Genomic DNA, 15,186 nt, shown 5'->3' with positions numbered 1-15,186 from the left:
TTGGTTTGTTTCCATCTTTTAGCTATTGTGAATAATACTATGAACACTGGTATACAAGAATCTGAGTTTCTTCTTTCTTCTTTATTTTTGAAAGTGAAATTTCTGGATCATAGGGTAATTCTATATTTAACTTTTTGAGAAATCCAGACTTTGGAAGGAGATCTGTGCTCTGTTAAGTTGGCCCTGATCATTCTAGCCTTCTTCTGAACAGATACGGGTGAGCGGGGGACTCCTCCCTCTCTCCAGCATCCACACTGTCCCCATCCCCTCGCTTCATCGCTTTCGGGAAACCAGTTCTCTGAGCCTCTTTTACACAGTGGTGCAAGCTGCTGAAATGAAGCTGACCCTGGTGTGCAGCTGGGCTTGCCCGAGGGAGCGAGGTTTAGGTCGGTCCCAGCGTCTCCGGCGAGGGCGGTGCTGTGGGCGGGAGGGGAGGCTCCTCCCGGTTCTTTGAAATCCCACCACCTAAGCGGGCCGTGTCCGCCCTCTCCGGCGGCCGAAGCTGACCAGGTGAGCGGGCCCACAAGTCCCGTGCCCCGGGGCGGGCACAGCGGGCGGGCGGTACTCCTCGCTCGGATCCGCGCTGAGCCCTGCTTTGAGCGCCAGCGCCCCCGATCCTGCCCGCGGCGGTCGTTCCGGAGCCTGAGCGCGGGGAGCGAGCGCCGCCCGGGGCCCGGCTCCCTCCGGCGTGTCCTCGCCGCCAGCTGCCGCCTCTGCGTCCCCGCGTCTCCGGTCCGGGCGCGACTCCCGGGTTCCCAGCCGCGCGCCGGCCCAGCGACCCTGACGTGCCCAGCCCGGTCCCCCCGCCACCCCACGCCTCCCCGCAGCAGGGACCCCAGTACGGCCGGGAGCCCTGCGGACTCTGTCGGAGCAAGCCTTTTCTCATCAGCTGGTGGTGCTCTGGGGCCCGGCGCCCACCGGGGGCGGGGATCGCCAGTGCGGGGCGGGCCCGGGCTGGGGGTGGCCCTGCCTCCGGGCCCGCGTTCCTAGGATCTGCGGCGGCGGCGCGAGCGCAGCTCCCGCCCGAGCCGGGAGAGAGCCGGGAGAAGAGGAGGAAGAGAGGGGACCCGTCCGGTCCCTGCGGGCCTCTGGGAGCAGCAGTTCGTGCCCCCGGGCCCTGAGAGAGAACCGGGACTTCGTCCGCCCGCCGGGATGCCGCAGGTACCGAGCGCGCACTCCCGGAGAGATGCTCCGAGGACCCCACGCGGCACGCGCGGCCGCGGGGTGCGGGGTCTTCTGAGCGGGGAGAAGGCTTTTCCAGAGACTTGCTTTCGCGCTCATTTCCTCACGGGAGCCGGGTTACCCGTCCCTCTGCCCTTGGAGTAGCCTCCGCGACTCCGTGGAGAAAGGTGGGAGTCCCAGAGGTCTTCTCCGCCCGGGCTGCAGAGAGGCTTCCAGTGATCCGCAGGGTCTGGCCAGGGGGCGAGCGCTAAACGACAATGCCCCAGGGGACACTGGGTGGGAAAGGAATGGGGTTCCTCTTTGAGAGGTGAGAGTACAGGAGAAGAGATCGCAGGATAATTTCTCCCCGAATGCTAAATCTCCCAACACTCCCCGCGCCCCAAGAAGTTTATATTACCCTTTGTTTTAAAAACCTGACTTGGAGTCTTCCAGGTAGCATGCTTGAAGGGTACCCCTGGGGTGGGGGCGTGCCTCAGAGACGCACGGGGCCTGCAAGGGGTGAGGACTGTCCCACCGGGATTGCAGCTGTGTGGACCCCGAGACTTGGCCCCCTCTGACCTTTCAGCTCACGGTTGTGCTCACACCTGACAGGGACATAGGGCAGGGACTGAGAGGGACAGAACTGATGGCTCGGAGGAAGGGAAAAATGTAAGAAAAATGGGGGTGAAGAGTTGGCGGGGAGAGGCAAGTAGTGGCTGAGCCTCATTGGGGTGCAGAGCGACTTTAACCCGGGCCCTCCAAAGACAGGCTCTGGAGATCTCACCGCTGAGGAGTGTGGGCAGCAGGCTTTCCCGGGGGCACAGGGGTTGCTAGGTGTCTCCCGTTCTCAGGAACCTCAGGCTTTCTGTCCTTGTCTGCCCTCTCCCGTGTTCCTGACATCTGAGGTCCCTTCCAGACCCCAGCTCCCTTACATCCCAGCAAGTTGGTCTGATGTTTTCAGGCTCTGGGCGGGACTGGGACTGCTGAAGCCCGCCGGGATCGCAAGGAGAGGGCAGGGGTTCCTCTTGGTTTTGGGTCCCCAGCAGTGCAGCTCCCCCCCCCTCCATATGTGCCGCGGTGGAGTCATCTGGGTCAGGATTCCCCTCCCCTTCCTTGTGGCTGACTGAGAAGGCCTGAGCACTCAACAGTAATTCTTTGCAGTCCTAGGGTGTAACACCCTCCCTCTCTAGGGAGCTCCGTGCTTTACAGATGTTATTGATCTGCTGCCTGGAGGATGTTGAAACTCTTGAGTGTTTAAGCTATTTACCTCAGGACACGCAACCAGTCAAGGAAGGGTTTTGCTCCAGAGCCCCCTTTCTAAGCCACTCGGGGATTTAGGCTGTGATTTCAACCCTGCAGCCTCTGCTGGGGGACAGGCCTTGGTAAATGCTGTGCCTGACTGCTAGGGTCACAGCAGACTTGGATGTGGGCACAGGAAAACCAGTGAGGAGAGGAAAAGGGGACTGCTAGATAGGCTCCGGGACTTTAGAGCTGTGTTCTGCCAGAGGAAGGAGACCAGCTCAGGGCGAGCAGACAGGGTTGTCTCACATGCGGCTGATGGATGATATTCAGCATAACTTCTCTTAAGCCACAGAATCGGACAGTTTCACAAAGACCAAGTTCGAGCTGTTAGGACGGGGAGTAGAGTTTAGAGCAGGTCACCTTCATTCTCTTTAGCTTCCCCACACTCAACTTCGGTCCTTGAGCAAAACTGCAGCATTTCAGATCTTCAGTAGAAATGAAATACACTGAGCCGGCGCCTGGTTGTCTCTACAGCAATGCAGCCTCCCCTGTAGGAGTGGGTCTGTGGTTTTTATTCATCTGTTTTCTCTCCCTGGTTCCTTTATTTCCGCTCCATCACTCAATGTTCGTTCTGAGCAGGTGGCTAATGGGTCTGCTTGGGTTACAGGATGGTTTTGAATTTGGCCAGTTCACCCACATGTGTAGACAACTGTTGGGTATGTCTTTCAGGGGCTTAGGATGGAGCTCAGATACTGTCCCCCAAGGATGCTGGCAGACAGATTCTGACTCATTAAAGGAGAGCTGAGTGTAAGCAGAGAGGGGAGAAGACATCAGCCTCCCACACATCACGTCAGAGGAATTCTAAGTAGCACTGCTCAGAGCACCACCTGGCCAGATGGAGATCACTGCAGGGGTCATGGATGCGGATGCTAGCAACACCTCCACCACCTTCCTTTCTGTGCCGGCCCCCCCTGGAGCCCACGCTGCTTCCTTCCCATTCAACTTCAGCTATGGTGACTATGATATGCCTTTGGATGAAGAGGAGGATGTGACCAATTCCCGTACTTTCTTTGCTGCCAAGATCGTCATTGGCATGGCCCTAGTGGGCATCATGCTGGTCTGTGGCATTGGCAACTTCATCTTCATTGCTGCTCTGGCCCGCTACAAGAAGCTGCGCAGCCTTACCAACCTGCTCATCGCCAACCTGGCCATCTCTGATTTCCTGGTGGCCATTGTCTGCTGCCCCTTTGAGATGGATTACTACGTGGTGCGGCAGCTGTCCTGGGAGCATGGTCATGTCATGTGCGCCTCTGTCAACTACCTGCGTACTGTCTCTCTCTATGTCTCCACCAATGCCCTGCTGGCCATCGCCATCGACAGGTGAGTAAGGGGGCACAGAGACAATAGGAAAGGGGGCATTGGAACTGTCCCTTCCTTTACAGCAGATGTGGACTGATGAGAGAGATCTTTATTCTCCATCCATGTAGAGGCATGGGGGGTTAAAAAGTGGGCCCATTGACTGAATAGTAAGGAGAGTTCTAGTTTCCCAGCTGTGGGCAGGGACAGTAGAGCTCCCCAGAGTTGAGCAGTTGGGAAGGCTTTTGATCCCTCTGCTATGGACATGCGCCTAGATGTATCCGGTCAAGGTCTAGATGTACATAGGTAAGAGGAGCGTGGAGGGACAAGTTCAAGTTCCAGGCGGGTACCTCTTGAATCAACTTAGAAATCCTGAGGAAGATTTTCTCAAAATACAAGCAGCCCTTCCCCAACTCCCAACACCAGTTGATTTTAAAATAAGATTGATGATTTGTTTTGAACAAAATAGAAAAAGGAAAAAAGGTAACATACTTTTACTTGTTCTTTTTTGTTGTTCCATTAATCAGTTTGCTCCTTTCCATACATTTGCACATGACGGTACAGAAGACCTGTTTCTAGTGATGGGAAATCAAAGCAGTAAGAGCAGTCTATGCAGATCTTTCTTCTGTTGTGTTTAGTCTCCTTGTTTAGGACAATCACTTGTGCTAAGAACCAAGATGGGTTTTGTTCCCTCAGGACAATCTTTGCAAGCCTTTCTGCCCAAAGTTTACTCACATTTACGAAGCACCTTGGTATAGTCCAGAGCCAGTTGCCTGGAGGGTAAGGACCAATGTGTACTTGGATCTGAACAACCCGTCTCTCTCCCAGAACCCAGAGAGCCCGGAGCCCAGATGCCCTCCCAGTTTCATGGCCCTAGGGCTCTGGTGGAATTTAGCCTGCCCCTCGCCATCGGGACATCCCAGGGCAGTGTTCCGGGGAAGAGCACGGCAGATCGAACCTGTTTCCTGAAGCCAAAGGCAGAACAACCAGAGATTAGATAACCTGGAAACAGGCCACTACCCAGGACAGGGGGTCAACCCTGTTCTCAAGAAGAACCCTGGCTTTAAAAGCATTAAAGGTTGGGGCCTTTGTCTCCTTTCTCCTGGGAGGAGTGATAGGGAGTTCGCTGCTTAACCAGCCCTGGCTCTGTCCCCTGTGGAAAGAAGGTGCTCGGAGTTGTCATCCCTGCAGAGGGCTACTTTGGCCAGGGTCCTCCACAGGAGTCCGGGAGCTCCACGGCATGTTAGCCACCCAGGAACAGACCCTCGGTGAATCAGGAAAGGGACAGTCAAGTAGAGTATCTTTCCCTAAGTCCCTTTCAGGGCGGTCAAGGAAGAGCTCCAGGAACCTTGTCTCTGATCTTTCTGAAAGTAGATACTGAAAGCATAGAGGGTCCTTTCCTGAAGTTTCACTCCAGCAAGACATCCTTGCGGAGGGGGGTGCTCTCAGCCACTAGAAGTGGGGTAGGCTACTGCCTGCTTTGGGGCAGGCCTGTGTTCCCTGGGTGAGATCCATTTTAGGATGTAAGGGCCCATTGTCGGAAGGGGTCACAAGGCAGGAGGGCGTGGCTTCAAGGGGGACAGAGGCCAGGGTAAGTTAAGGGGCCTTGGGTTATTCTGAACATGTAAGAGGTGATGTCTGTGTCAATCAATCCACCTGAGGCTATTGCATTTTTTCACATTCGTATCCTACTTATGTACCAAACTCAGCTGTCTAAAATCCTGCAGGCATTTCTCTTGCAGTGTGAGTTTATGTAATGCAATTTAGATACAATAAAAAAGTTCACTGGAGAACATGCTTTGCATCGTAGGACTGCTAGTGTTTACAGTGGTGTTGTGATTGGAGACTTGGAAGCCAGACACTGGAGGAAAGCACTGTTGGCCCACACAGGCCGCCCGGGGCCTTGGCCAACTAACTGGCTGCTTCAAGGTGTGAAGTTACTTTAACTGAAGTTTGTGATCCTTGCTTCAAAGTATTTGTATGTGTTTTTACCATCTAATTTCACTTTCGTGGTCAGGACCCCATTGATTTTTGTCTGGCCTTGTGTGTTGTTCAGGATGTGATCAGGGATTTTCAGGTTCTATTTGGTTAGTTTGGGACAACTCATTTTTATCTCGATCTAACAAATACACCCCAGTTATAAAAGTGCCTTTATTTTTGTTTAATGAAATTGTAGGGGTAGTGTTAGTGGTTATTCTGCCAGGGTTCAAACCCCTGCTGCAGCACCTGGTAGCGGCTGGGCCCCATGTGCGTTCTTCAACATCCCCCTGCCTCGGTTTTCTCCTGTGTACAATAGGAATAATAAGAAGACTTAAGGGCGGGTTGCCTTGAGAATTAAAGGAAGTAATACATGTAATTGTTTGGAATAAGGCTTAAACTGGAGTAAGCAACAAATAAACGGTGGCTCTTAGAATTTTTAAATGAACGCTTCCAGGAACAACAACAAAACAAACACAAGTAAACTAATGGAAGTTTTCTATTGAAGTGATTCATTTTCGTTGCCATGATTGTTTTTAGGATGTGATGTTTAAAAAAAGATAATGCAAGGTTTCTTTTTTTTTTTTTAAAGATTTTATTTATTTATTTGAGAGAGAGAATGAGAGATAGAAAGCACGAGAGGGAAGAGGGTCAGAGGGAGAAGCAGACTCCCCGCTGAGCCGGGAGCCCGATGTGGGACTCGATCCCGGGACTCCAGGATCATGACCTGAGCCGAAGGCAGTCGCTTAACCAACTGAGCCACCCAGGCGCCTGATAATGCAAGGTTTCTAAGAAATGCAGCTATGACGCTGTACCAGAACAGAACTACTTACGTTCTAGCTTCTCTGTTTCTGAGATTGGCTCCGTGGTTCTCGCAGACATCTACGCTAGCTCGGCTCTGTTGTCACGGCTGCTCTCTCCCTTTCTCCACCATGCCTTTGGTTTAAAGGACCTGTCAGTGCCTCCTACACCACCCCCCCTGCCCCGCCACCCTGTTCACTTCAGCCCGGGCTCCTTGCCTCAGTGCCTCTTGGCTCTGTCCAGCTGCCACCGCTCCTCCCCTCACAGTCTGTGCTAAACATTCATTCATTCAAACAGCGCGTTTTCGTAGAGCAACTATGGTATGACAGAGACCCGGCCAAGCACTGGTACACGACGGTGCAGGAGAGAAAACAGCTCCTCGCCGTCGTGGAGCTTTTACCCACAGGAGTGGAGAGAGATCACAGTCAGGCAAACAAACAAAGGTAATTTCAGAAAGGCTCTGAACAAAAAAGACAAACACTGAAAGTAACAGGTACGTCATCAGGAAAGTGTCCCTGAGGAGAAGGCATTTGAAGGGAACTTTGAAAATAAATAATAAATAAATAAAGCCAGCCGTGTGAAGATTGAGAGAACGCATTCCACACAGAGGAAATTGTCAGTGCAAAGGCCCCGAGACGGGAACAAACATGAAGCGTTCAAAGAACAGAGAAAAGGCTCCTGTGGCCCAGAGAAGGAAGCAAGGTTGCAGCTAAATTAATCCCCCGTCTCCTACGCATCTCCCCTCTCTTGCTCAAAAGACCTCTACTAACTCCATTGTCTACAAAATATGGCTCAAATCCCTTCACCTTTCATTATGATTATTGAGTCCCAGACGGCCTCCCAGGCTCAGGCTAGGTAAACACATTTATGTCCTGTTTTCTAAAAGAGGTTGCAATCTTTTTGAGAACTGTCACGATGGCTTTTGTTACATTTTTATTCATCCAGTGCCAAGCACTTGCTGAGAGTGAAGTTTTACTAAAATCCTAGGTGCCCACAATTCACTGACAGCAAAAAGTTACAAAAGAGGTAAGACTGAGCTCTGGAGGAGCTTACCATCAGGGGGAGGGGGAGGGGGATGGTGGACTAACACTTAGTAAACAGAACATAAAGTAAAGGATGAATTCTAAATGAAATTTACGGAAGGGTGACACCGTTGTGTACTAGAGGAGTCAAAGGAGGCTGCATGGAGGAGGCTGACTTTTAACTGGCCTTCAACTAATGACAGTAAAGGACAGGAGAGGTTTTCCATGAAGGTAGGGCAGTGTTTGCAAAAAGACAGGGTGGGAATGCTTGAGGTGTGAGGTCCCTTGGGGAGGTCTGTGGGATCCTCGGGGGCAAGGAACAGAAGCAGAGTCGAGATCAGAAAAGATAGGGTCATATTCCAGAAGATCTCAAAAGCTAGGTACAGGAAGTCAGACCTGATGGAGTGGGGAGCTGGAAAAGATCATCAGAGGACTCTGTCCGCCGAGGTCTGGGTCCCCTCTTGGATGTGGAGACACCTGCACTGGACTCAATGTGTAATCCATAGATCCCAGGGGAGATGACCAGCCAGTCTGCCCACTGACCGCTCTTCTCTTCTGTCTGCATGGGGCCAGCTAAGGCTTGAGTACCTGTGCTCAACCTTAAGAAGCACAAATGCTCCCCAGTGAGTTCATTGATGGGGCTGACTGGCCCGCGGAGCAGGTTCTGAATTCCCCGATGATCTCATGAATGGCCTAGAAGCTGCTGCAACCACCATTTCCATGGTTTGATCTGGGGCTGGGTCCTAGGGATAGAGGGAGCCCAAATATTCTTTGCTTAATCACCCAGCCTACCCTCATCACACAATCACTGCCTGGATGTTTCTTTGTCCAGCAGCCTTCATTCTCTGTTCTCTGGGAAATGTTGGCTCTAAGTGGATCTGGACCTGAGCCATTACACTGGTAGACACATAGGGCAAGCCAAGGACATACACGTAAGTAGAGAAAAGCAGCTGCCGTTGCCCGACTCCTTGGTACATCAATAGGTAGAAATCAACTACGATGGAGAGAAATGAGAAAAAGGATGCTAGGATTCTGGTGGGATGCCAGGAGGGTAGAAAGAAGGGGTACTGCTTGCTCCAATAGGAAAGGGAGGGAGGGGACAAGTGGCGTATAGGAGACCCAACTGGATTTGGAGCAAGACATGGATGGGTCTGCAGCATGGGTCTGTCAATTTCTAGCTGTGTGGCCTTTGGCAGGTTATTTAACTTCTCCGAATCTCAATTTGCTCATCTGTGAAATGGTCATCTTTGTTCTCTTACCTATTCAATAGACTTAGGGACATGTAATGAGAAAGTAGATTTAAAAATGCTCTGTAAATTCTAAGCTGCTTTACGAACATAAGCAAGTATTACTATGCTAGAGTTCTGGAGTTCTGATCCTAGCACAGCCAAGACTGCTGGCAATCCTTGAAACAGTTTTGCAATTTTCCTTTTGGTAAATGTATTTGGAGGGCTTCTTGCACAGCTCCTGGTGCTAACCCTGGGGTTGGAGTTGGGGTGAAGGCCGAGAGAGCCAGGATGGAATAAACATCTGATGGGGAGTCACAGGTTACCCTGAAGATTAATTTTGATGTGAAGATAAATAGATCCAATAAAATAGCAAGTAGCAGAGAACTTGAAAATGAACTTTGCCAATAACAGGTAAAAAAATAATTGCTGTGTATACAGAATAGCTCTGAAAAAATACATTTTCGGTTGCTAACCATTTCTTGTAATTAGAAACCTCTGGTTGTTTATGTGCCGTTGATGCCAGCAGGCTGGGTCTGAGGACCCAGGGGGGGTCCCGGAGGACCAGCCAAGAGGGGTCCCTGGCTGCACGCAGGACAGAAGGCAAACACGAGCCAGCACGAGGTGAAAGCAGTTTATTGAAGGTTTAGAGAGAGTGCAGGGACAGCCAGAGTGCGAGACTCAGAAAGGAAAGGAGGGAATCTCTCCTTTGTTCGAGGTCTGGGGTTTTTACTGGGGACTGTGGTCTAGTATACGTGTTCTCTCAGGCATCCAGGAACTGGTTAGAACAAGGACCAGGGCCCAGGTGTTACTTCTTGGAGCCAGGGGTCTTCGTGTTGAGATGTCTGGAGCCGGTGGTCTGGAATATGCATCTGATGGCTTTGTCGGGTCATTCTCATGTGGCCCTTCCTTAGGTGATAGCTATTCTAAAGAAATCATTAACTCCTTGTCCCTTCCAAGGAGGACATATACTCTTTGCATTATGAGGCATGTGTAAAATGGGGGTGCAGTTCCTAGCAAGACTAGAAGCAGGAAAAGGAGGAAAAAGCAGATTTTGATGGAGTCCTATAGTTTCCCTATCTCACACTGTCTAACTGGAACCTTGCAGTATCTCTATGAGGCTGGCGAGGCCGATGATATCCCCATATTACAGATGAGTAAATTGAGCCCACAGGACTAACAAAAATGACTCAAATTCACATAACAAGTTTGTGGCAAAGCTGGAATTAGATTCTTGGTCTTCTGACTCCTAGATCGTCATCCTCTCCCGCTTGTTCACTGAAATAAAAAAAACACTCTGATCTTGAAACATCATAAGGACTTAGGAAGTTGCCATTGAGAAAGGAAGGAATAGAATTATGTAGTGAAAATTCATATAGTAAACAAGTAGAAATATAGAAATATTCTTTGACAGAATAATCAATAGAACATGGTGGGGCAGATAAAAAGGGAGAGAGTGAGTGAGAGCAAAGATACTAAACTTTTAGTACTTGTTATGAGTCTGCGTGAGTTTGGTGCACTCATTATAGCGGGAGCACTGCGGTCTTTCTGAAGGGCCCATACACGTGCATTGCCAGGAGCATTGCCAACACCCTGCAGACATTCCCATTCCATCCTTCAGTGCTTGGGAGATTGACAAGAGTGACAGGGACTGTTGCCGGTGGCCGAGGACATCAAGCAGCCAGCTGGGTGTACAGAGGGTGGACCCGACCCATCCAACTTCATCTCACATCTCTAGAAGAGAGCAGGAGTCTCACTCCAGTGAACTCTCCAAATGACACTCAATGGAGCTGGCTGCCTGTGTTTGGGGGAAGAGGGACACAAATAGCAGGAATATAATCAGGAAAAAAAATAGGAATGAACTTCTTCCAATCAAAATCCCAAGAACGATGACCTCAAAGGCATCGGTTTCAAAGGGAATAGAGTCGGTCTGGCTTTCCTCAGGCTTCTCTCACATTTGCTCTTGGCTCTACCTGGGAGAAGCCATGGGCACGTGAGAATATGACGTTGTTTAGCCATTTCCTCCCACTTCACTCTCCATCTTTCTCCTTCTCCAACTTCTACCCCCTGCCAGATACAGAAAGTCTTCCAGGAAACCAGAACTCTCCGAGAAGGAGGCTTTCATACCACACAAATGACTCATATCCCCCAGAAAGTGCTCTGTCTTTGTTCCTGGGCCACTGTGGCAACAGCAGTGTGGTTTTTTGGGAAAGAACAAAAGCAATATCTTTTACTGTCTGGTGCTTTGTGGTTAAAAAAAATACATTCAGTGTATATTCTTGATTGATTTTTCACATCAACCATGAGATGAGGTTAAATGTTTTCTATCAAGGGTCCTGTGGTATGTGAGCTTGAGAGTGTCACTCATCTTGTCTCCAGATTCCATTTTTACACCTGAAAAATAAGGTACATTGTCACGCGCTCTTCCTTCACTTTTGCATACAGAGCAATATTTTTTAAAAATGTGGAATGAAGACAGAACTTTGCCCACGGCTTCCACTGGAAGGGGCAAGTTCTCCTGACAACTCTTTGGAATTATCAGGCCCTCTTAGCTCTAAACGGTGGGGTTATTAGGATGAATGGCCCTGGACACAGGAAGGACCTGGGAATGGTGCCAGGCCAGAAGCCAATGGGAGGCATTACTACTACACTTAATAATAGTTACCATTTATTGAGTATATACCATATTTAAAACTGTCTCCTTCACACATACTTTTCAGTTGCATCTTCTAATATTGTTATTAGACAATATTAGACAATTAAACAATATCACCCAGAACTTCCTCCTCACAGTCGTTGACCCTATTTCTGTTCTTGTCCTAGATATCTGGCCATTGTCCACCCGCTGAGACCCAGGATGAAGTATCGAACAGCCACTGGCTTGATTGCCTTGGTGTGGATGGTGTCCATCCTCATCGCCATCCCTTCCGCCTACTTCACAACTGAAACGGTCCTCATCATCGTCAAGAGCCAAGAGAAGATCTTCTGTGGCCAGATCTGGCCAGTGGACCAGCAGATCTACTACAAGTCTTACTTCCTCTTCATCTTTGGCATCGAGTTCGTGGGCCCTGTGGTGACCATGACCCTGTGCTACGCAAGGATCTCCCGGGAGCTCTGGTTCAAGGCGGTGCCGGGCTTCCAGACGGAGCAGATCCGGAAGAGGCTGCGCTGCCGCAGGAGGACGGTGCTGGTGCTCATGTGCATCCTCACTGCCTACGTGCTGTGCTGGGCGCCCTTCTACGGCTTCACCATCGTGCGCGACTTCTTCCCCGCCGTGTTCGTCAAGGAGAAGCACTACCTCACCGCTTTCTACGTGGTCGAGTGCATCGCCATGAGCAACAGCATGATCAACACGCTGTGCTTCGTGACGGTCAAGAACAACACCATCAAGTACTTCAAGAAGATTGTGCTGCTCCACTGGAAGTCTTCTTACAATGGGAGTAAGTCCAGCGCAGACCTTGATCTTAAAACCACAGGGGTGCCAGCCACGGAAGAGGTGGACTGTATCAGACTGAAATAAGCTGATGGACCGTTCAAAGTTTAAGCAAAGACAGACCTTTGGGACACCGACCAGTGTACTAGGATACAACCATCAACCAAGGACCCTTGGTTTGCTGCAGAGGGCAGAGTGAATGGACAACTGTGTGAACACTGTGCTCAAGGAGCTCAGAATTTCTAAAACTGATGTGACTAGGTACCAGCACCAGTGGCCAACATTAGCTAAATGTCTAATTTGTGCAGAGTAGGCACTGGTGAAACGTATACGTGTTCACAACATTTAACTGGCAGAAAGAAATAGGGATTAAGCCAAGAAAAATATTGGGGCATAGAGAGCCTGAAATGAGAGACTTTCCAGAAGGGAACCGAAGTAGGCATCTAGGACTGTGGTACATGTGTTTGTAAGGTGATGGTCTCTCTGACCATCTCAGCTACTCATCAGATACTGATGTAGCCCACCTCTAGGATCGTCCTTAGGCTTGAGTTCACTCCTAACATTTGTGGGGTCGGAGCAAGAATACAAGACAGGCTTCTAGTTCTTTCTTCAACCGTTCTATTCTCATCTCTGGTCCTGACTCTCACCGTGAGGAGCCTTACATGCATGCACAGGGACACCCCAATATGCATGGGCAATTTCTGTCCAAACCCTCCTCCTCAGCACTGCTCCATGGCTACCCGTTGGGCTTATGGCCGTGCCCATACATGGTGAGACTCGTCATCAGGAGAAGCCACAGAGACCCTGGAAGCCATTTGGTCAAGGTATTAAGGGGTTCCGGGTATTTTGACTTGCTCCAGGGAAGGCCTAGGCTCAGGATGAATATGTTCTCTTGGCTCCATGGACTTCTCATCCCAAGGGGAGGAGTGCAAATGGCAGACCTCTAACAGCCTGTGGGGCTCAGGGCAGGAGCTCAGGTTTTCTGGGTCAAAGGCTGATACTGCTTCTACCTCTCAGTTATTCTGTCTCGGACCTATTAGGCTTCCCCTTACGTCCTTTTCCTTCCCTTGTGTCCATCGCTTGTGAAACATAGAATCTTTGAAAGTAGACACAACACCTCATGGATACAGCTGTCAGCCATTTTCCATTTCCACCAGCTCTCACCCTCAGTTGTTATGATTTGAGGGCGAGATGTGTTTGTCACGGGTGCCTGAAGCCCATCACAGTGATTAATCCTTTGGATTAAGACTTGCTTTTCTTTTAAAATGGATATAGTCTTGGGACAGATGATCTGTCATATTTCCACTCCTCAGTGTCAATGAAGCCATGTGGTCCAGTGGCAGGTGGTGAAGGTTGGTGGTACAGCCCTGGGCACCCAGGAAATACAGGGACATACAAATGGGTGGTGGGCGCCCAGTGGGATTCAGTGACTCCACAGACTTATTGAAGGCTCATCCTACTTCCTAACGCACCCTCATTGTTTGGTGTTTCAAATTTTAGAATTTGGACTTGTGGAACCAGAAGATCTGATCCAGCCTTGGCTCTGTCCCCTGTGTGACCCTTGGGAAAGCTTCTCAAAGGGGACAAACATAATACCTGTGATAGCTCCTGATGAGATGGTTGTGAAGAACCAATCAGATAATACGTGGGTAAACTCTTTTCGGCCACATGAGTAATCAAAGGAACGGACCAATAACTGTGTAACGTGCCTGACAAGGAAAAACCTGTCACCTTGGCTTATGTCTCTAGAAACCTTACCATCTCCCCCCTTTCCATTATTCTTTGTGTGAATTATTCCTTTACTTCTGTTAGCCATGCTATATGTGTCAGGAACGTAAGTTCCTGACAACATGCTGGTGTAACAAGGCAGTGAAACTTGGTGGTAAAAGTGTAACAGGGAACGGCAGTGTCTCCAGTCAGAAGATGAGCTCAGGGTTTTAAGAATTTCAGAATCAGAGCATCTTTATAATCTTGGAAGTGTTGACCATGTTCCTGTGCCTGTTCCCAGCCAGCATGAATCTGGGCAATGTGATATTGTTTCTCAATCTTTTTTTTACTCTCATGGTATGTATAGCTAAAGAGTAGATGTGGCCTTTTGCCCTCAAATAATTCGAGAGCAGCACATTTCTAAGGCTATTTAACTAACAATTGTATGGCGTTTCCCCTCCAAATAGAGTCAACTCTTTATTTTTGGCAGCCAAGTTCATTTTTTAAATAGTTACTTTATTTCCCTGGAAGACACATTCAAATACCTATTTATTGCTTCCTATTAATCATCCAGCAGACTTATTCTACAGTGCAATCAGAATACGCTCAGAGAATAAACACTGATTAAACTATTAGCCCAAATCCAACATGCCTTGGAAGGCAATTCTTGTTTCTTATAAAATTACATGTTACATTCTAAAATCGGGAAAGTGAGCTTTGCACCAAAACATAATTAAAGGACATAATATGTTGTTGTTCCATTCACCTTTTCCATTAGAAATGCTAAGCAAGAATCGACTATTAAGTAGAAGCTTTTTATATGTGACAACTACGCTTCTTTTTGCTTTTCAGCCTAGAATGTATCAACTTTTCACTTGTTGAACTGTCTGTAATATTTTTAGATGTTGTGTCTGCTTGTGATTTTACAGTGAATGAAAGTGTTGTGTCGTGAACAAGTGAAATAAAAAAAAGTACACGTATAATCATGGACCGTAGTGTGCCTATAATTTTCATCCCTCTTCCCCATCCTCTTCTTATTTATGGCGTGGTGCTTCTTTCAGTGAGTGCTGAATAGAGGCTGATTCTATGATCAGCAATTGTGAGAACGGTGCTACCTCATAGCCTTTTGCCTTCGAACTTCTCTTCTCTGTCCTAAAGAGATTTCACTGATTTATTCTCTTCTTCCTATAAGCCTGCTCCGGTAAAACCATTAATGCTTTTTAGCATCTGAATGCCAAGACTTGAAATCTGAGGACCCATT

The 15,186-nt window shown here is 49.2% G+C and overlaps 1 protein-coding gene across 1 annotated transcript; it reads left to right on the top strand.

Annotated features, from left to right (window-relative positions):
• Nucleotides 1-1,039: 1,039 nt before the first annotated feature.
• Nucleotides 1,040-14,870, top strand: PROKR1 (prokineticin receptor 1). Its single transcript, XM_025867671.2, has 3 exons — nucleotides 1,040-1,161; nucleotides 3,133-3,783; nucleotides 11,609-14,870. The coding sequence occupies exons 2-3, from the start codon at nucleotides 3,299-3,301 to the stop codon at nucleotides 12,303-12,305; spliced, it is 1,182 nt and encodes a 393-aa protein (XP_025723456.1). The 5' UTR covers nucleotides 1,040-1,161; nucleotides 3,133-3,298; the 3' UTR covers nucleotides 12,306-14,870.
• Nucleotides 14,871-15,186: the final 316 nt, after the last annotated feature.

The sequence above is a fragment of the Callorhinus ursinus genome, unplaced genomic scaffold (genome assembly GCF_003265705.2).
Source record: "Callorhinus ursinus isolate GAN/ISIS: 27379988/994484 unplaced genomic scaffold, GSC_fseal_2.0 scaffold10, whole genome shotgun sequence".
Taxonomy (NCBI): Eukaryota; Metazoa; Chordata; class Mammalia; order Carnivora; family Otariidae; genus Callorhinus; species Callorhinus ursinus.
The sequence above is the reverse complement of the archived record's forward strand: the minus strand, read 5'-3'. Positions and strand labels throughout refer to the sequence as shown.

Coding starts and splice junctions, on each gene's coding strand:
- PROKR1 (XM_025867671.2), top strand. CDS start 3,299: ATGGAGATCACTGCAGGGGTCATGGATGCGGATGCTAGCAACACCTCC. Junction 3,784..11,608: donor CTGGCCATCGCCATCGACAG/GTGAGTAAGGGG, acceptor TTCTTGTCCTAG/ATATCTGGCCATTGTCCACC.